Source organism: Amblyomma maculatum, chromosome 3 (genome assembly GCF_055883805.1).
Source record: "Amblyomma maculatum isolate TAMU_Amacu chromosome 3, ASM5588380v1, whole genome shotgun sequence".
In the NCBI taxonomy this organism is placed as follows: Eukaryota; Metazoa; Arthropoda; class Arachnida; order Ixodida; family Ixodidae; genus Amblyomma; species Amblyomma maculatum.
Window position 1 is genome coordinate 153,216,178 of NC_139346.1, and position 20,408 is coordinate 153,236,585.

At 44.5% G+C, this 20,408-nt stretch overlaps 1 protein-coding gene across 1 annotated transcript in view; it reads left to right on the forward strand.

Moving 5' to 3' along the window:
* Window positions 1-18,532, forward strand: part of LOC146196512 (solute carrier family 12 member 9) — a 32,880-nt gene extending 14,348 nt beyond the window's left edge. The window contains exons 7-14 of the mRNA XM_084598269.1: window positions 482-639; window positions 801-883; window positions 3,805-3,929; window positions 6,408-6,600; window positions 8,199-8,441; window positions 8,735-8,917; window positions 9,940-10,308; window positions 16,036-18,532. Of these exons, the coding sequence (XP_084454395.1) occupies window positions 482-639; window positions 801-883; window positions 3,805-3,929; window positions 6,408-6,600; window positions 8,199-8,441; window positions 8,735-8,917; window positions 9,940-10,308; window positions 16,036-16,359 (1,678 nt within the window). The 3' untranslated portion in view covers window positions 16,360-18,532. The remainder of the gene's footprint in view (window positions 1-481; window positions 640-800; window positions 884-3,804; window positions 3,930-6,407; window positions 6,601-8,198; window positions 8,442-8,734; window positions 8,918-9,939; window positions 10,309-16,035) is intronic.
* The last annotated feature ends 1,876 nt before the right edge of the window (window positions 18,533-20,408 follow it).

The window sequence follows — 20,408 nt, forward strand, 5'->3', positions numbered from 1 at the left end:
TTGCCGAACTGTCCCCTCTCATTCCTTCCGCACGTGGCTTGAAAACGGCACACGGCATACGGTCAAGGGTGATGCGATAGTCTTTGGGGAAGGCACACTTTCCAGTGCGTGGTGCGGAGTTCGATATATCGAACGACCGGTGAAATTAAGTTCGATATATGACGCGGCTTTCCTCTACTTTTGCATGGTATTTTCAAGGGGATATTCCGTGAGTTCGATATAACCAAAATTCGATATATCCGGGTTCGATATAACCGGGTTCGGCTGTGTTCAGTGTGTGTGTTGTTGACGACATTGGTGCCAGTAATTAATGCAACTTGGCCATGTTAACCTAATCAACATCATGCGTATAAAGTCGTTTCTTCATGTTATCAGATTCGGCGTATGTGTTATTGGTGATCTCATCGGTGCCAGTAATGTTATTGTAGCTTGGCCAACTTTTTAATTGACTTTCTTTGCTCGCATCTTCCCCTGTGCATAGGCTGTTGCTGCAGAACAATGTGCTGTACATGCAGTACATAGACCTGTGGCCACCTTTTGTGGCCATTGGCATCTTTTTTGCCACCCTGTCGGCTTCCCTGAGCAACCTCATTGGTGCGTCCCGTGTGCTCGAGGCTCTTGGCAAGGATGAACTTTTTGGTACGTTTTGTGATGTCTTTTGCTTGTTTGTTCCCAAGGAGTTTTATTTCAGTCCTCCTTGCCTTCATGGTGACAGAGCCCTTGTTTGACCTGGGTTTTTTTCTTGTGTGTCTGCCTATTACTCTTTTTTCTGATCATTGCATGGTTTCCTCGGATTGCAGGGGTGGTGTTGCGGCCAGTCAGTGTCCTCGTTTACAAGAGCAACCCCTTGGCAGCAGTCTTCATCTCCTGGTTTCTAGTGCAGGTTGGCTTCTTCCTTGCCTGCTTCTAAAGACAGTCTGCATACTTGCGTGGTGTTTAATGTCTGTGTAGCATGGATATGACCACTAGAATAGGGAGCTGAAAGCTCTCAGCATTATCTGACTCATCAAACTTTGAGAGCGCGTTGCTGTTACCTGGAAAAGCTGATGGCTTGTTTATGTTTTAGATGTTCTTACGAGAAGCGCTTGTGGTGACAGCCATCAGTACCGATAGTTTTGTTTGTACCTCTCCACGATGGCTCAGCGGTTAGAGCGCTCGACTGCTGAACTTAAGGACGCAGGACAAACTTCCAACCGTGGTGGCTGCTTTTTCATGAAGGTGAAAAGCAAGGTGCCCATGTGCTGTGCAATGTCAGTGCACGTTAAAGAATCCCAGGAGGTCAATATTTTTGTAGCCCTCCACTACGGCTTCTCTTGTAGCCTGGGTTGCTTTGGAACGTTAAATCCGATAAACAAAACTAAACAGTTTTGCTTGTAAACTTTTAGCTCATTACTTTAGCCTGGAAAGTTTGAAACATATAAGATATTAAACCAGTGCTGACTGCTGCTAAAGTTTTTCATCTTCTTAGTAGTTAGTTATGCATGGAAGTTCAGGCAGAGGTCAAGTTTGTTGTATCAGCATGATGGCATTGAGTTTTCACTAGCAAAAGTTATTTTGTAACAGGTGTATTTTTTTCCTGTTGGGCAGCTTCAGTTTATAAATTGGTTTCTTGCTGATGTATTGCTACAGTCATTTGTACAGTGTAATGATGAGGGTGTGATATTTGCTAGGTGATGGCAGGGTAGGGCTCTGCTTTAAGGCCTTCAAGATCTTGTAACTATCCTCAACTATCCAGTGAAGAGGATTTTAAAATGCCATCGGGGACAAAAGTGTATGCTATAATCGTGTGGTACAGCAGAATAATAAACTGCTGGACATCCAGCTTGCTTTATGCAAAAACTAACATGCTGTAAATTAAATATGGTGTTAGCAAGTGCAGTGTTTGTCAAAAGCACAGTGCCATATATTATGCAGCAGCTGAAGCTGTCTGGTATAGTTGAGCCCTCTTGGAGCTGTGTTGTCAGATGATCTATTTTAAGTTTGCTTTCACTTGCACATAATGCAACATCTGGCTTGAAACAGCAAGTGCTTCTTGTCGGCATTGCCAAATTTCTGCTGGCAAGTTTGCATTGAACGTGCCATATATGTTATGTTTACACTTCAAAAGCACCACCAAAAAATCTGCAGTAGTAATAGGGCATTTATTATTGTTGAGAGTACCAGAGTACATAGAATGAAAGAATGGATCTCCTTTGGCATGAACATCTCGACATCAGTATGCATAGAGTGAATAAAACTGATTCTGGTTTCTGATTCTGAAGCATCACAGTCGTGGGAAGGCAATCATTTGACTGCTGCAGGAGAACCTTGGGATGGTTTTTCTGGCCAGCCTTGCCATATATTGAAGCCCACAACTAACATCCATGTTTTGCTGTCACGAATGACATCACAACGAGCAACTGCCAATAGTTATAGCAAAACAAAAAAGGAATAAGGAAAAGAATTTTTTTAAAATTTAAAATAGAGCCCATGGGCACCTTTCTGGTTTTGCAGTCCACGTCAGTGCATTTGACGACAGCATGATACCTGACCTTGACAAGGATGTTGTCTTCCTGCAGCTTCTAACGCTCCACCTGCTTTTACAAGGTTGCGTATGTCTGATATGAAGGTCAAACTTGGGCGCAAAGGCAATAGAATAGATATCACACGATCATACTAAGGTGCATAGGAACAGTGAGCGCACAGCACTTGGATTGATAACTATACCTTCAATTCCTTATATGTATGCGTGTATATCTGCCATCGAAGTGGGACCACCCTCAGGACCACCATTTGGATAAAATTTAGGGGTCACTTGCTTACGCAGGATATTCACGTTGGTGTCAAATTATCCGGCACCTTCTAAAGGATAAAATTGCTAATTGAAAGGAAGTCTAAAGTATATGTCTCAAGACCGTGCATATTTGCGGATCTTTGGGTGGCTATTACGGCCATACTTTCTGTCTTGTAGGGTTCTGGATGGTGTCAAATAATTTGTCTCGTTGAGATGTACACGTTTATACTATCTAATACCTGATGTAACAATTAAATGCTCAGGATGTAGTGAAAGTGTTTATAATTTGCAATATTTGTACCAAATCTGCATAGTTGATCGCGCTGCTTGTGTACTGGAAAGGGTGTTTCCCGTTTTACGTAGAATGTTCAAAGTGGCGTTAAATGACTTGACATGTTGCCGAGGTTAAAATTACAAATTGAGGTGAAGCCAAAAATATGTGTGGGATTCGCACCAATCAGATTCCCTAAATTTTGAATTTTGAGGACCTTCGGGCGGCCATTAGGGCCAAAAAGTTTGTCGGAGGGGATTGTGATTGGTGTCAAACAATTTTTCATGTTATGATGCACACGTTTAATTTAATAACTTATATAATGAACAAATATACCAGATATTGCCCAGGTGGCTGTAATTCACAATGGTAGTACAAAATCTATGAAGTAAATGACGCTGCTTGAAGCTCCCGTACCTAACGTTCTTAAGTCAAACACTGAGGCACCGTTGGCAGACGTTTTCCTTTTTTTCACAGCTTTCACTTTGTGTAGCTAAGTCCATAAAGGTGGGTCTGAAGGTACTGATTCGTCACTGGTATTATCTCTTGAATGTGAGTTCTGGTGAACAGTGCTGTCCACTGAGTAGCTTCACTGCATGTCATGCACAAAGTAATGCGCATACTTTTTGGCACTGACTGCAGCTTCAGGCTTGAACAACCAGGAAAGGCTTTTGTCTAGGCTTTTGTATATTATTTCATGAGCAGCGAACATAGGATGACTGAAAGTTCACCTTCTGCCCCTTTGTCCTTCCCTCTGCAGCTCATCTTGTTCATCGGCAGCCTCAACACTATTGCCCAGGTCACATCCGTCTTCTTTCTGCTGTCGTACCTGTCAACGAATTTGGCTTGCCTTGCTCTTGACTTGGCCTCAGCCCCCAACTTTCGGTATGTGACCCCTTTTGTCTGCAATATGTCTGACAACTTCTCACTGTTCGAAATTCAATGTTTTGAAGCAAAATTAGTTGTCTAATTATTGCTAGTGGCTTGATGTAATGCTGGTGTTACAGTACGAAATGCATTTTTGGCTTAATATTCCTGGATCATTCAGGACCAAAATCAAGAAAAAAGCACCAAGCGAAAATAGTTACTAGTGAAGTGACTTAGAGCTGCGCGTTTTATAAATTGGCAGTGGGATTCTTAGGATAGCAACCTGACATTGAAAAATTTGTTTTTGAATTAATAGTAAAACCTGACAGCACCTGCAGCAGTCCTTTTGCTTGTTGGGCACAAAAATGAAGGCTGAATTTTAAACTGTTCAATCTGCCTTACCTAAAGCACTCAAAGCATGTACCCATATTGCATATTTTACATCTAGCATTTATCAATCCCTCTCGATGATTCATTGCTGATAAGGCTGCATCCTCTACATAACTTTTGTGCCAGCAATTGGGCAATCTTTGGAATGCACACGTGCTTGAGGTGTGAGTTATAGTTTTCTCAATTTTCGGGCTGTTAAGTTCACACGTAGTGAATGGATAGTCCTTGCTGGCATTTTATTGAAACACCCACTTTTTCATTTTGTCTTATGCAAGGTGCTATTTTCTCCCTTAGAAATTCTTATAGTCTCCTGTAACTTATCTACCTTCATTAGCAGTATCATACAGCATGCTGTGGTGCACATTACCGCGTAGAGAACAAGTGATTATGATGCACACAGAAACATGTGCAGCCAGCGACCAAGACGCACACGCCAACATCGATGCATCCAGACCCTCCACAGTTTAGATTGCCACTATTTCAGGCACTCCCTACACATGTTGTTCGCCTATACATACTCGTGGCTGGCACCAGTTTTCCTGGTATTCGAACCAAAATTGTAATGCAACCGTTTGTCATACAGCATTTCAGGTGGTGTCATACTTCTCAATGCATAACATACATGTGCTAGTCAAGTTGACGGCTAGCGCATAACAGGGATTTGAACCAACAACATATATACCTCCAATGGCATGCTTCTATTCTAAACAAAGGTTCCTGCAAATGCGGCACCCAGGTGCTGCTTCGGGAAGCTTGGCACAAATTAATGCACCGAATACAATACCAGCAGAAAGAACTTACTATATTTACTCGAATCTAGGACGGCCACGATTTAAACTGACATTCTTGGGCCGCTGTCTTTGTTGTCTGCTGTTTTCTGTGTTCTCCTCAATGTAGTCTTCCAAGTGGCTTTTACATGCATACATCAGCTTGCTGTTCTGCGTATTGCTGTGGCACTTGTTGTTGTAAAAACTTGAAGTTTTTGAGTGCTTGTTAAGTGCTTGGGAGCCGCTTTCATTCAGTCATTGTTTGCTTAGAGGAAAGTTTGTGAGGTATTAATCTGGTCTTCAGTGAAGTGCTCTTCTCTCTCTTTAATTGTGCGTTAATGCTGTCTAACTGTGAGGATTACACTGCTAGTTTAACTAGCACTTGTACGGCTAAGGCACACTACTTTGTTTCACTGTGCAGTCAATATACAGTCAGTGACTAGCGGCAGCTGGAAAAGCTGGCATGCTGGTTGTCTTTGTATTTATTTTTGTGATGCAAATATTAGTTGTTTCTCTAGCTGGTCAGCTGGTATTCATAGAGCACTCATGCCGATTCAGTTTTTATGCTGTACATTAACCTGCTTTACCCGACAGTGGCGAAGGAAATTTTTTTTTACCTGCGAACTTGCGTCCATCCAGTAGGCTGGTGTCCATAACTGAATTGGTTTGGTGGTGCGTTGATCAGTTTTCACATGCAGAGAATGCTTGATGCCATCCAGGATTTGGCACAGTTCAATTGAGCTGAGTTGGGGAGCCAAAAATAATTCACGCAAGTCTGGCCTGTTTTCAAGTTTGTGGTGCTCAGAAACAATAATAATAATTAGTTCGCAGGAAGGGAAAGGCGCAGTATCTGTCGCACTTGCTCTGTGGACACCTGAACCGCACTGTTAAGGAAGGGAGGAGGGTGGGGGTGAAAGTGAAAAGGGAGAAAGTGAAGTCGTAGTGGAGGGCTTTGGAATAATTTCGACCACCTGGGGATCATTAATGTGCTCTGACATCACACGGACAGTTTTTTGATTCTGAAGCATTTACAAGTTTTATGTAACAGTGTAACAGCACTACGTATGTTTTCTGAAGGCATTCAAACTTGAGATAAAGGAAAGTGCTGGATCACAATGTTGTACCAGTGATTGTGAAACAAGGGCTTGATGGGATAGATAAATGATTCATGAAGGAGGGGAGGTGTCTTTTCTGCTGGATTAAAATGACTATACATAGTAGACTACAGCTGAGTGTCTGCACTCTGCTCCTGGTGGTGTTAAGCCACTCTGTTGCAAGCATTGGTTCTTGGCAATAAAATGGACCACCATTCTTTTTTTTTTTCCTTACCTTCTTGCAGGCCATCTTTCAAATACTTCTCGTGGCACACCTCGTTGCTTGGCCTGTTGGGCTGTGGAACGATGATGTTTGTGGTGAGCCCGCTGTACGCAGCCATTGCCATCATCATCTGCCTGGTGCTGGTCATTGTGCTGCACTTGCGTTCCCCGCCTGTCCGCTGGGGATCCATCAGCCAAGCACTCATTTTCCACCAGGTGAGTCTGTTGTCTCATCCCTCCATCATTTTCTTCCTTTGTTTTTATGCTTATCATCAGGAACAGATCCTACTGCGTGCACCTTGCTCATGTGAAGGTGAGACACATTATGACAGCCTCAACACTATGAGCTCTAGAAGCTGGAAGAGTGACTTGTTTGTCTTCCTTTGCTTGAATTCTTTTTGTCTCATCCTTTGCGCTTGCTTCCATCACAATTCACCACCTCTCAAAGCTGATAAGGAGAAATGTAAGATGCCAGTTGTATTGATAAGTACGATACATTTGGAAAGAATGAAGATTCATCAAGAAATATGTATTGGAAACTATAAAGGTGCTCTGCCAAGTTGTCGGCTGGATTTGACGCACTTGTAATAGCTCTTGCAGTTCTTGTGACCCTCTAGCTGTTTTTTGCATGTCCAACTAGCCCTGGACCTATGCGTTTAAATAAAGGCTCTCCACGTCAACTCACTCGGTGCCATTGTGTTAGTTTTACCTGCAGTTTCAGTTCTTAGCATTGCACAACCCTTTGCATGCAGCTTGGCCATGTTCATCTCCTGCTCTTGTCACTCTTTGAAGTACAGGGTCATCGACTTCTAGCTATAACACGGCCACTCCTTTCAAAACAACATTGCGTCCGACGCAGGCGCATATCGATGCAAAGAGATGCAAGCACATGGGGAGCCGGACGTGCTGCTTCACGTTGCCTGCCACTTAGCTTTATTGCATAGTCGGGTCGGACTCAATGACGCTTTGAAAACAGCGATCGTGTTATAGCTAGAAGTGGATGAGGCTGTACATGCGCCCATTAAGCTTGGACTAGTGTCATGTGACAAGGTTGACAACTGGGCGAGTTGGTAATCAATAATTTCAAACCAGCTAAAAGACCAGACACAGAGAATAGAAGCGAACCTCGTCTCGTCTTGTTCGCTTTCATTTTAAAGTTGGATAGCTACATTCTTTCGGTAGCAGGTAATAATGACACATTGTGGAATGTGTCCTGAGCGTGTTGTGTAGGACTGGTGATCAAACCAAATTTAACAACTTTCGTTATTTGTAGTTGCAGAGTCAGTAAGATCATTGTGAAGAGGCAGTGGGCTGCTGGTTGCTTTTATTTATTGAACACAACTTTTATTTATTGAAACATCTCAATTGGGGTATTGCACGAGGTAATGCTTATCATGGAAATATGGCAGCACTGATATTGGTAGATTTCCTACCTATGGACCCAGTTTTGTGACAGTGTTAGACCTTGTCTACTGTAACCCACAGTAGCAGTACACATAAAGCAAATGCAGAGAAATTGTGGAACAATCACTGTGTGCATAATTGTCAGTAATATTGGAGCATTTTTATATTGTTAGTCATAAGCACCTCCTACATTTAGGTGCATATTTTAGCTGTACTTTACATTCATTTTAGGCTGCTTCAGGCACCGTTCAGGTTGCTTTCATAACTTTTTGCATCTTAGACACATTCTTTGTATTGCACTGGAAAGAATAAGCATTGCAATTAATTTATTCGTGAACACCTGTTTACTATTCAAGTTCTTGTGAGAGTATAGTTTGCTGAAGAACTCTCATGGACACCTTCACGCACAGGTGCGCAAGTACTTGCTGCTGCTGGACAGCCGTAAGGACCATGTCAAGTACTGGCGGCCACAGTTCCTGCTACTGGTGGCCAACCCGCGCTCGTCACTACCACTCATCCTGTTCGCCAATGACCTCAAAAAGAGCGGCCTGTATGTGCTCGGTCACGTCAAGGTCGGCACGCCTAGAGACTTCGCTGCCGACCCTGTCCTGGAGGAGTACCCCTACTGGCTGGCCCTGCTTGACAAGCTCAAGGTGTGCATGGTTGACATGAAGGAAACCTTAAGCTCAAGGGTTAAATGATATCAAGGTTTGAGAGCCACATTTCAAATGTTAGCTGGCATAAGGTGTGTTCATGCTGTTACCAAGTGTTGATGTAGCCAGTACTTGCCTTGTTTTCGCTCTTTTTGTCATGCAAGCTGTGCTGCATGCCGAAGTGACATGCGTCCACTCTTGTTGAACGCCCTGGCGACAAATGTGACGTTGCGAATGTTCGGGGTCGTGTGCGCAGGGAACGTTTTAGAGGTTTGGTGGTGCCTTCTGCACAGGTGAAGGCATTTGTTGAGGTGACCATGGCGCAGTCTGTGCAAGAGGGACTGCACCACCTGGTGCGTGTGTCTGGCCTGGGAGCCATGAAGCCCAACACCATCCTGTTTGGCTTCTTCGATGACAGCCACCCGACAGACTTCTTTGACCAGAACAGCTCGTTCAAGGACTTGCGATCAGCAAAGGTTTGTGAATCCGCAGGCATGCGACTTCTGGTAACTGGTGGTAGTGTGGGTTGTTTGCAGCAATTTAACACTTGTCCAAATCTAAATTTCACCACCTGCCCATCTCTTGCTACCTTTCTTTATTTTTATTTCACGGTGTGAAATATTGTACCCAAATTACTGCAGTGGGTTTACAATAAGCATTAGTGCATGTGTATTTGAAAGAAAATTAATTTGACATGATGGGCTAGTCTTCCTGTGAAGTTTCCGCATTGAGACCCATATCAAATTTTGTGGTGGGATGAGCAAAGAAAATTAAATTATGAGGCAATAGCGTTGAAGGCCGTGTTACACAGAAAATATGGCACCGGTGCTGGCATCGGCACTGTGAGCGGGAAATTTCTAGGAGACACTTAAGGTTTTTTTTATGTTTTCAATATTTCTTGTATTTTTATTTTTTCATATCTATCTACCCTAACTTTTTATTTTTGTATTTTTATAGTTTTTAATTGTTTTGATTATTTTTTTCCTGCTTATTTTTTTTTTTTTTTTCAAGCTATGGCTAATGTGGTGAGGCATTATGCAATCTCATTAAATCATTATCATTAGAAACTAATTATGACTTTATTTGTTTTTTATTATATGGGTTTTGTTCGATTTGCTTTGGGTCTGTCTTTGGTCACCTATCAAGCATCTGCATTGCAGAGCAATGCTGCCTTGCGGCTTTGGGGGGCCGTCACTTTAACAGTCTGTGGCGATACCTGGACAGGCATTTTTGGACATTGTCCCAGGTCTTCGAATTAAAGAAAATTTGGGGATGCTGAATTTCTTCAAGTTATTTGGGGTTTCGAATTTACCGAGGCCAAATTGTCAAGGTTTTACTTTTAGTCTTTAGAATACTGAGAAGTTTGTATTTCTGTGGGGTTTCTGTTGTTGAAAATTGGAGCCTTCAGCAAGCCAGCAAACAGAGATGAGTTTGCCCATGCAGGTGCATTTACAGTTTTTTTCCTTTAATTTCTTTTGTTTCATCCTTGTATGCACAGGTGCGAGAGGAAGAGTTCCTGGGCCTGAGAGATGGCTCGAGCCAACAGCGGCCGCTAGGTCCCGCTGAGTATGTGGCCATGGTGTATGACTGCGTGTTCTGGATGCAGAAGAATGTGTGCCTGGCGCGCCACTTTCAGCACCTGGACAAGGCAGCCGTGGTGCGGTCGCGCACGCGCCTCTACATAGACGTCTGGCCCCTGAACTTTCTGAACCCGGGGGATAGCCCCGGCGTTATTGACAACTGCTGGCTGTTCACCATGCAGCTGGCCTGTATCCTGCACATGGTGCCTGGCTGGAAGCACTCCACCACACTTCGCATCTTCATGTGCATTGGGCCATGTGGTGCAGGCGGCGATGGTGGAGAGGAGGTGCGTGCTCTGTGCATTCAGCCACTAGCTGCGAGTTCATAAGTTCGGTCTTTGCGCCATGGTGACCTCAGTCACGGCCGCTCGATGGAAGCGCACTGGGTGCGGCCTGCTGCGTCTCGCTGCCGTCAATGGGCAAGCGCGTCCTTGGGGAGTTTACAGTTGCGCCCGCTATTTCTGCTGAGGGCGCCACTGTTCGGGGACACGTCGCTGCCGGGGTCGCCGGCTCTGAGCGCGCGGTTTGCTTCCTTTCTGGGCGCATTCACCTCGCGTCTGCGTGGTAAATGCAAACTTTTTTTTGTGCGCGTGTGCAAGCACGTTAACATTGAGACTGGATGCGTTTGTTTTTTAAGGCGAAGCCGTTCTAGGCTCATGGAGCGAACATCTATGCGCAGAAGCTTTTCCTGTTATCTGTGCGTCTCATCTGTGCACTGGTGTGCCACTCGCAAAAGCGGACGTGCAAGGAGGGAAATTAAGAATGAATATGATTGATGGTGATAGGCAATCAATAAAAGTTATAAATAGACATTGATAGAGGTAATGACTAATGCTAATGACTAATAATGGTTCATAATGACTAAAATGATTTGTAATGACCAGTATATCAAACTACGACATGTAATGACCGCAATTGATTAGAAGTTAGTAAAGGTGCTTAGCGATGTATGGTAGTGACTATAATAGCTAGGCATGACTCATCATTACTGTTAATGACTACGAAATGACCAATATGTGAAACGACGACATGTAATGACAACTGCTGATTCTAAATGAGTAACCTGCTTAGTTATGAGTGATAAGGGCTACAATGACTACGCAGGCAGACTCACCATGACTGAGAAACGACCAATATATCAAACGATGTCTTGAAATGACGAACTGTGGCAAACGATGAGAGGCAAATGATAGGAGAAGAGTAGGCTTTCGCCGTCCTGTGCTTAAGAGACATCTAAGAGACCCTCCAATTTTATCTGCTGAGCTCGCTTCAGGCAAAGACAGCAGCGAGGAGTGGAAATGCACGAAATGCACTCACTTCCTCTGAAATGAAAGCGGCGCTGAGGTTAAAAAGTCCAGATGCTGAAGCATAATGCCCTGTCAGCTGCCATTGAATTTGCTACAAGGGACAGCAGATTGGACTTGTTGGTGATTAATTATCGGTTAACCGTGCAAACAACGTGACGGGAACACAGGAGAAGACGGCACAACCGCGCTAGTTGTGTCGTCCTCTTTCCCTTTGCTCCCGACACGTTGTTTAACCTATTTAGTTACCAGAGAGCTGGCCAGTGAACTAGAATTTTTAACGATGTGTTGTGAAGCCGATGAACACGATTAGGTAGCACCAGAAGCTTTTCTCGCAGGTTATGTTGCGAGGACATATCAGAAAAAGCTACGAAGTTTTTTTTTTATATAAGCATGAAATTTGTTCTAAATTTTGCCGCGCTAGTTTGAGTGGCCTTGCAAGTAAAGGAGCCTGTGCATACAAAATTTGTTTATACTGTTCAGACTGTTTGAGCCGATGTGATAAAATGAAAAGCCGCGTTCCACAGAAACTCCGGCGCCCGCTCTGTCGGTGGAAAGTCTGAAAAAAAACCTCTCTGGTAAGAGGCACTTTAGTTGGTGATATAGCCAGACACCTTTGGCGCAATGAGAGCACATGACATGTTGAATGTGGCAGGTGCTGCCAAACCAGAGAGAGTCAATAAGATGTAAGGGTGAAAGGGGAATTATTGAAAGCGGGACCCTTAGATCCCAAGTCAGGCACACTATACTCCTATAGGCACATTCTTACGGCTTTGGTAAAGAGGGGCTATATATAGCTATGTGTAGAGTGCTATTTCATATAATGCGATGGCTTAAGGTTGCATTCTAATGATATTCGACAGAGGCAGCAATTACGGGATACGGTGAATAAGCAGGTAGCAAAGTGCGGGCTCTCTAACGAGGCTCCTCAAGGAGACTTAAGAACCCCAAGTTTTGTTTATCACTACCAGGTTGTTGCTTAATTTATGCGATATTTGGTAATGGTTTCGAGGCGACATGTCAGTCGAGCAAGAGCCTGTTGCAGGAAATATAGTCAACTGGACCAGTTACAGGTTAATGAAAACCAAGGACAATGGAGGCTTGATGTACCCCGCAAAGGAAGTAATCAAGCTTTGTCAGCTTGCGAGCACCTTCATTAACAGGATGATGAAGTCTGAAGAGGTCCGGTGAAGTAGCAATCTGTGTAAACTTTTGGTTTCATCATTGTTCTCTCACTGAACACAGTACCTGCAGCTAATCTATAAAAACAATGATCGTGCCCAAGCTAAGGCGCTATGCAAGATATCGTTAAGTTGCTGCCCCCACTAATAGCGAGCTAGGCTGGAAATGTCAACTCAACAGTGGAGCGATGTTTATGGCTATGGCATAAACCTCTCTCAAGAAAGGTTTTCCGTCTGCGATTGGTAATTTTCTTCCTTTTTTGTGTGACCATTATACAAGCGTACTCGGCTGCTCACTGAATCTCGGCTGCAGTTGCGCTCCGACGCGTGAGCATTCTTCAGTTAAGAGTTTCACAACAGCAACACGCGATGCACGTTCTTTCATTGAAAATTACGAACCAGCAAAATTGTATGGGTTTGCGAGCAGCCAATAAAAATAGTAATAAAAACTTTCGGCCCATATACCTAGCACCTTGAGGCAAACCGGCTCTATCAAGCACGCTTACTTTGTCCGGTCATGCAAAATGCGGGAAGCCATGACGGATAGCGTTCTGGCGTACAAAGTTTAATGTCTCCAACTGAGTAGAAGATCCCAGGTTATCATCTAGATTTAACCTAATAAACATCTTCATATTTCCACTGTAAAATTTGTCACAATGAGATAGAAAGTTTGGTTACACGTCGCATTTTCACGGAGGTTGCTCATAGTAGGACATTTTTTTATTGGATAGCGCTGGCAGCTTAGAACAGGTTGGCGTCAATTTGTGTATAAAAGCTGTATGCAGGAATGAGTAAATGGTATGAAAATGACACACGGAATTCGCGACAGAGTTAATTAAGTGGTTATTCAGTAGGCTACCATGGCAGCTGAACAGCTTCGAATTGTTCACAGCCGGGTCACATTTTAATGTGACGAACAACTGGATCCGAATGCAACATCATGGTAATGCGAGCTCTCCAATTGATTGAATCACCGTCACTATAATTTTTTCGGGATACACTCCAGTATACATCCTTGCCGAGCAAGTGCTAAGTGCTGACATGGTCACACTAGACATGACAATATATACTAATTCTTGTTGCCAAATTGTGTGAAGCGGAGCTCTTATATCCTTAAAATAAAAGGCTTCTACCACGCCGACGCCTCCCTCAAAGTGCAGCCAGGCGTTGCTCTCCGCGCGCGGCTGTACCCGACGGTGGCGCCGCGGCGGTGGCGACTGGAAGTAGGCGCCTCCCGCCGGTTTCGGGCGACGTAGCAGGCCGCACCTAGTGCGCTTCCATCGAGCGGCTGTGCCTCAGTCTTGATGGAAATCTAATGCGAAGACTTGCCATCATTGTTGACTCAAAAAATCTTAGCAGCACAGAATGACTGGAGACAACGCAACATTGCAGCATTAACTGGTTTTGTTTTTGTTAACAACTGGGCTCAGTTATTAATACCACGCTGTTTCTTTTGGCTGTCCTGTGTCGTCGTGGTACTCTGGGTCAGTAATGCTTTGCCAACTGACGTACAGATGTGCCCTCGTTAGTTGCATATTCATCTGTGCAGAGATGCATTTAATGCATGCATTCAAGAAGGGTATGAAAAGAGGAAAGGCTTGGTAGCAGTCATGCACTCGAGCTTGGTTAGCATTAAAATGAGGAAGGGAGGATAAAGGCTCTCTAATATATGCAGTAATCAGGGCCCGCACTTGCAGACTACTTCAAAATTTTAATTAAGAGTCATGTAATATGCAAGTACAGATTCATTCACTCCCAGGCTTCTATATTTTACAAATATCCTAAGGCAGGGGTTCGAGTTCTGTGGAACCATTAAGTTCTTTAGAGAGCTTCTTGGGTTCGTGTAAGCGTTTACTGCATCTGTGCATGCCTCAACCCTTGCCTTTCATTTTCGTGCTTTGATTTTGGACGGACCACACATTTATTGCTTTCAGCAGACTGCCTCACTATACACAGGCAGTCACTGGTAATTGCATTTGAGCAGGTTTTGCGGGGCAGGAAAGGAGAGAAGCATGGTTTCTTAAGTGTCCATCAGGAGCGAGTCTGTTTCCTGATCTCTAAACAGAATTAAGCTGGGTTCATCCTTCGATGGTCGAATCGCTTCAAATAAAAGCATTCCCATATGTTCAGATTTCTTAATTGCCGATTTTGAGTGAACAAGATAGGTACAGCCAGAAAAGAAAAATATAAAGATTCTGGACAGTATTTTGGTTACAGCATCCCTGAGAAGTGCAAAAATTTTTATTTTTTAGAGTATGGTTTGGAGCTGGTACTGGTGAAATGTAGCTTGTCTGAAGACGAGTTGTCATTCTCCAAAGATAGCCGTCTTCCGATGCAGACTCTGTGCATGGAGTCTAATCCAAAGTTAGAGGCATCGCTGCCAATCTAAGAGACATCACGTGCGGCCATGATGCTTGCTACTAGGCTTATGAATAACTAGAATGAAATTCTCTAAATCTGGACCGCAGTACTAATAGTAAGTACCTGTGAGCACTGGCAACAAAGAAACTAGGAAGTGCACCAATAAAGATAGAAACCGACATTCGTAAACTCAGTAAACCTGAACTGCAATATATCGAGCAAGGTACTATCCGCAGCTGTTGCCGAGGGAGATGGCAGGTGTCTACCCACTGCTGGTGGGAGGTGTGATCCAGGTCAGTCGTGCTGTGAGAGGTCGGCCTTTCCGTGCTGACTCATGGGAGAAGAAGGATAAGGAGAGAAGTGACCCTGCTCAACAATGGTGCACAATTGGAGCGCAAAACTCCACCAGCTGGAAGGCTGCGATTGAGAAGGGGATGATTGTGCCCTTCTCAACCTTTCTGGCAGGGCCTCCTATGTGGACAGGCAGAGGCTGAGGGACTACAGTCTCTTCTCTGCATGTTCACATGAGGTGGCAGTCGTGAACAGCAGTAATACGCCACGAGCATCGGTATTGAGCAAACAAAAAGTGCTAACAGGATGGCAATGAGCATTCGCGGGCCTTTGCGAGAGTGGCAATAAAGGCAAAAAAATCAACCTTGGTGCGCGCTCATTGCCATCAAATGGAGAAACCAAAACTATGTCCCCTTTTAGCCAGGCAGCATGCTCAATGTCAAGACAAGTTCTTTCTTCTGCACGAAATGTATTGGAAGATACTTTTCTCACGCTTCTTGTAAGTCCTAGAAGGTGGCAGCACACCCCAGTGATCATATATTTTCAGTAGGGCACATGATTTGAAACAGAAGTCGGCACCATTTCTGTATGGCAGAAACCATGTGGAATGGTATTCTTCCACTACAGATATGTGGCAAAAATCATCAAAGGGTAGAGCATAACCGTACACTGTAGTGGCTTTTGTGCCTGCCTTCTAGTTTTGGGTCCTGGGCATTTAGGTAAGCTTTGTGACACAGTCTGAGGGTTACAGGTGGTGTTTTCTGGGATGGAAGAAAGCCATGGGTCACTTCAGCACCAGCCATGCTATATTACAGGGGTTCTTGAAAACGTTTTGCCTCAGGAAACCACAGCAGCGTTTTGTTTTGTCCAACGCCAGGTTGCGCGGCACCGGCGCCACTGGGAAGGCATGCTGCAGCTGCTGCGCATTGAGGCGACCATCAGTGTGGTGCTCTGGGACCACGTGGCAGGGCTGCTTGAGGGGCCACGTGAGGACTACCTGCACGCAGTCAACGCCATGATTAAGCAGCACAGCCAGACCACGGCCGTGCTCTTCCTGTACCTGCCCCCACCGCCACCTCCGTCAGACGAAGGCGACACCCAGCGCCTCGCTTACCTCAGCCAGCTCGAGCTGCTCACGTCCGGACTACCGCCGACAATGCTCGTACATGGGATTTCTCCTGTCACCTCCACCACCCTCTGAACACTTGGGAGGGAAATGGGGATGAGAGATGGAGCTGGTGACAGTAGTTGCCCTTGAAACCTGAGTGGACACAATTGAATGTGTTGATGTCCTTGTGGCTGTCTGGTTGAATGTGCTCTGAACTGCTGTGCAGAGAGAGAGAGCCTGTGCCACAATTAGTTCTTGCGCATGCTTACATATTTCACTCCAGTTGACTAGCCTCGAAACTTTCATAGCCAGACTGCTTTACAAAGTCTGAGCGATGAATTGAGCATTCTTCTATATGCCAATCAGATGCAGAAGAAGGAGATAAATGTTTTTGTTTAGACAATGTGTGTGAGCGTGCTTGTGTATTCTGTCTTGAAACCGCATGGCTGTGTGGTGTGGTTATCTGCGTGGAGCTACGAGAGAGTCAGGTCCATTGTTGTGAGAAGTTTAGTTAAACGTGTGCAGCTTTGCACATTCAGGAACACGTCACAGAGGGAGTTTCTCTGCTGTACACTGTGCAGTCGCATGTAGAATCTGTAGGTGTAGCTTCACAGCGAGGTGCGAGAGCTTCGAAGCTTTCGTGGTAGCTGAGAAAGGTGCAGGCTTGAGCCTCACTGCTGTCATTTACAACGGCAGCATTAGGGGTGAAGCAGTCATAAAACACTATGAGATAATGCTGTTTCTGTACATTAACTTGTCACATAGTGCATTTTATGGCTAACAGTCCTGCATTCTGCCTACAAAGCATCTTGCAGCCCTCGTGATCTTGTGATGCCTTGTAAATAGTCAAAAGGACATGTTTGGCATGTTAGCAAACAAACAAACAAAAAAATGGTCTGAACATGATGTGCGTCTTTTTTTTTTCTTTTCACCGCAGAACCTTTCAATGCATTGTGGCTCCCCCCCCCGTATGTCCATCATGCATCCCTTCTGTTACCTCTCTGGGAGCTTTCTTTGGAATCTTGATGATCATAATCTCATGCTCGTTTTTCTAACAGCTGGGAAGGTCTGTACTGGAATATTCATTGAGGCTTTATTTACAGCCTGCACTGTTATTAGCATCTTGCAGCAGTGTTTTGATTGCAGTTTTTCATGCTCTCCTTGCATCTTTATGAGCTTTTGCTTTAGAGTACCGAGCATTTGCAAAACTTCTGTGAACAGACAGTGGCAAAGTTACTAGTCTTACGAGGTTCTAGCACCTTTGTTTTTTCTTTTGCTTTGTTGCACTTTAAGATGTTTAGGAGTGCATGGTTTCATTAGTGTGCTTGTGAAGTAGGTTTCTGCTACTGACATTTCTTTTTGTGATCATGCCTGTGTATGGAGTCTCTGATGTAACAATATTTAGCTGGTAACAGACTGGCTGCATACATGTTCAAGCAATATAGTATAGAATGAAGGGAAGTGGGCCTACAGACGTACGGCACAAAATAGCGTACTCTCTTCTTCCTCTTGTCTCGCGGTGCTGTCAACCTAGTGCCTTCACTTCACCGTCGACTATACTCTGCAAACCTCCCTTGCAAATACGGCAGCACAGCTCGCCAATACTAGTGCACATTGTGCTGTGATGTGATTTTCGGGAGACATATCATGGAGCAAGCAATCTTTGTTTTACTTTTTTTTCCTCCTCGCGTGGCATCAAGCACACAAAAGTTCACTGGCTGCACTGTGTCAATACCTTTGGTGATGGAAAAACTCCTTTGGGTTTTTTGGAGGCTGACGAGATGTGGCTGTGATTGCTTTCCCAGTGCCCTTTTTAATCTGATTTTACATTGTTTTTTTCATTGCCTCCTTTATTTTTTTTTTTGTGCTTCAGTGGCTGGCTGCACGTCATGGCTACAAATATGCTAGAGGTTGTGTGTTTCTACAACTCGGTGATGAGTCAGCTTTATATTTCATGAACCCTTTTGGCTTCATGTTTATGTATTTTTCTTCCTTACAGACACAATCTACACTGCGCTCCTCTTGTTTTATTTTATGGTTCGTACCCTGTGTGTTGAGTTTATCAAGATAAGTTATGGTAGATTAGAGATATTATAGTAGAGGTTGTGTTACAAAGGTTTTTCTCTTAAGATAGTCCATTTTCCTCCTGACTTCGTGATCTAAAAGGCTGTAATATCCTCACTGGCTGTGCATCTTGTTTATCTCACCATATTTAAGCAAGTTATTTTCTAGTTATTAATGTTATGTATAAAGAAATTTTCCTGAATTCTGTTATCTGTGTTGTCATTCACTCAAACTATAATGATGTAAATCTATGGTTTTATGGTATGATGCTGTTGGAGCAGTATGGTAAGTGGAAAATGAAAGTAGTATGCAATGGGAAATACACGTCCACAAATGAAACTTTTCCTAGTGACTTTATTTTTAGCCTCATTTTACAGTATATTATTTTTTAAACAAGTTTTAGTGGGCCTGTCCATAAATTGAAATTACCTCATGTTGCGCATGTTTCTTTAGTGTGCTAAAGCTACCTGGTAGGTTTAATACAAGTGTCGGGGATTCTTTTTTGTGGCTTTTTTTTATTCCTCTTACCCACATCTTGTGCATCTTATTTGTACTTGCCTGTCACTGAAATGCATTGCAGAAAGACTAGCATCATGTGGGAGTGCTCTCATTTCTCAATACTATACGCAGAGGAGGTTTGAGTCCACTCTTATGAAGTGCAGGAACATTTTTAAATGGGGATGTAAAAAAAATCCTCTTGCAAAAGATTTGGTATATTTTGCCCTTTCCCAGAACAAATAAGTGACAGCAATGAGAGCCACCTTCCTCTCTAAGTTATGTATAGTGGATGTCTCCCACTGTGTCGAGAAAATCTATCTCGCTTGTTTGTAATGCAATAGGCTTACAGCACCCCTATGGCATGGATTGCATGCCAGTTGAAAAGTACTTTCTAGTGCACTTATAACGGACACAGTTGTTAGCGCTCTTTATGCTGGAGCTACTGTCGGAATATATGTTAGCGCTGTGGCTCTGTCTCAGACAAAATGGACAACTGTAGCTACACCATCCTATTAGTCAAACCCGGATATATCGAACTCAAAGGGGATAGCGAAATAGTTTGATATATCGTTAATTCGATGTACAGAAATCTGCTTGAGACGCCGCTTGCGATCGTGAAAAATGATTCCGTATTTCCCACGTAATCAACCCACTCGCATAATGAACCCACCCTCCACTTTTGCCGCCGAGAATTTGAAAAAAAAAAAAAAAAGCGTTGTAAGCACTGTAAACTTGAAACTGTGAAACATTGGATTGGTAAAACGTTTATTAGGGGCCTGCAGTAGAACGCGCGCTCGCGCGCGCGCGCTCTGGGCGGGGCCTACGTCGTCCTCTGGGCACCGGCCGCGCGGCCTGGGTCCCCGCTCGCCGTGGCCGGCTCGCTGGTTCCCTGCCGGGCCAGCGCCTTGATGACCTGCTGGACGGCCCAGAGTTGCTCCTCTTGATTGTCGCTCCCTGCGGCTGCTTCCAGTCGCGGCGGGATCCTCCCAGACTTAGCTTCTTCCTGGTACTTGGTACAATTCCACAGCATGTGTGCGAAGCTGGACGTCTAACAAAATGTGTTTCATGTGAAAGCAGTGACCGAAAATCGCACTGCGGCGTCACCGACTACACCGATTATTTTCGTTCCAGTCGCAGCATATGAACCGGGCCTTAGTCCGTGGCGTGTCCCTCCGTTTTGGCCTTCGCATCCACAGTTCATTTATTGCCAGCGCGACAAGATGCTGCGCAGCGATAACTTCAAGGCGTGTTTATCTTTTAGATAGCTCCTGCGATGGCGGGGAGTGAGCTTTGCAGGGTGCCCGGGATGATTCGATTGCACAAGCCTGATTATATTTATTGCATCGCGCTTGGGTCGGGCGGAGTCCACTGCCACAAAATCATTGAAAGCGTGATAGCTGAAAATGCCGTTTTAAGATGAGGGAGAGAAAGACGCGCGCTGCAACAGCCTTCGTCCACCACCGAAGCAGTGGAGGGTGCAATGACGGCCTACAACAGATAAAATTCGGTGGCTGGCTAGCCCCCGCCGCAAGCGGCGTTGACTTACCGTCCCAGCCCCGTAGGAAGCGGCGTTGACCTAC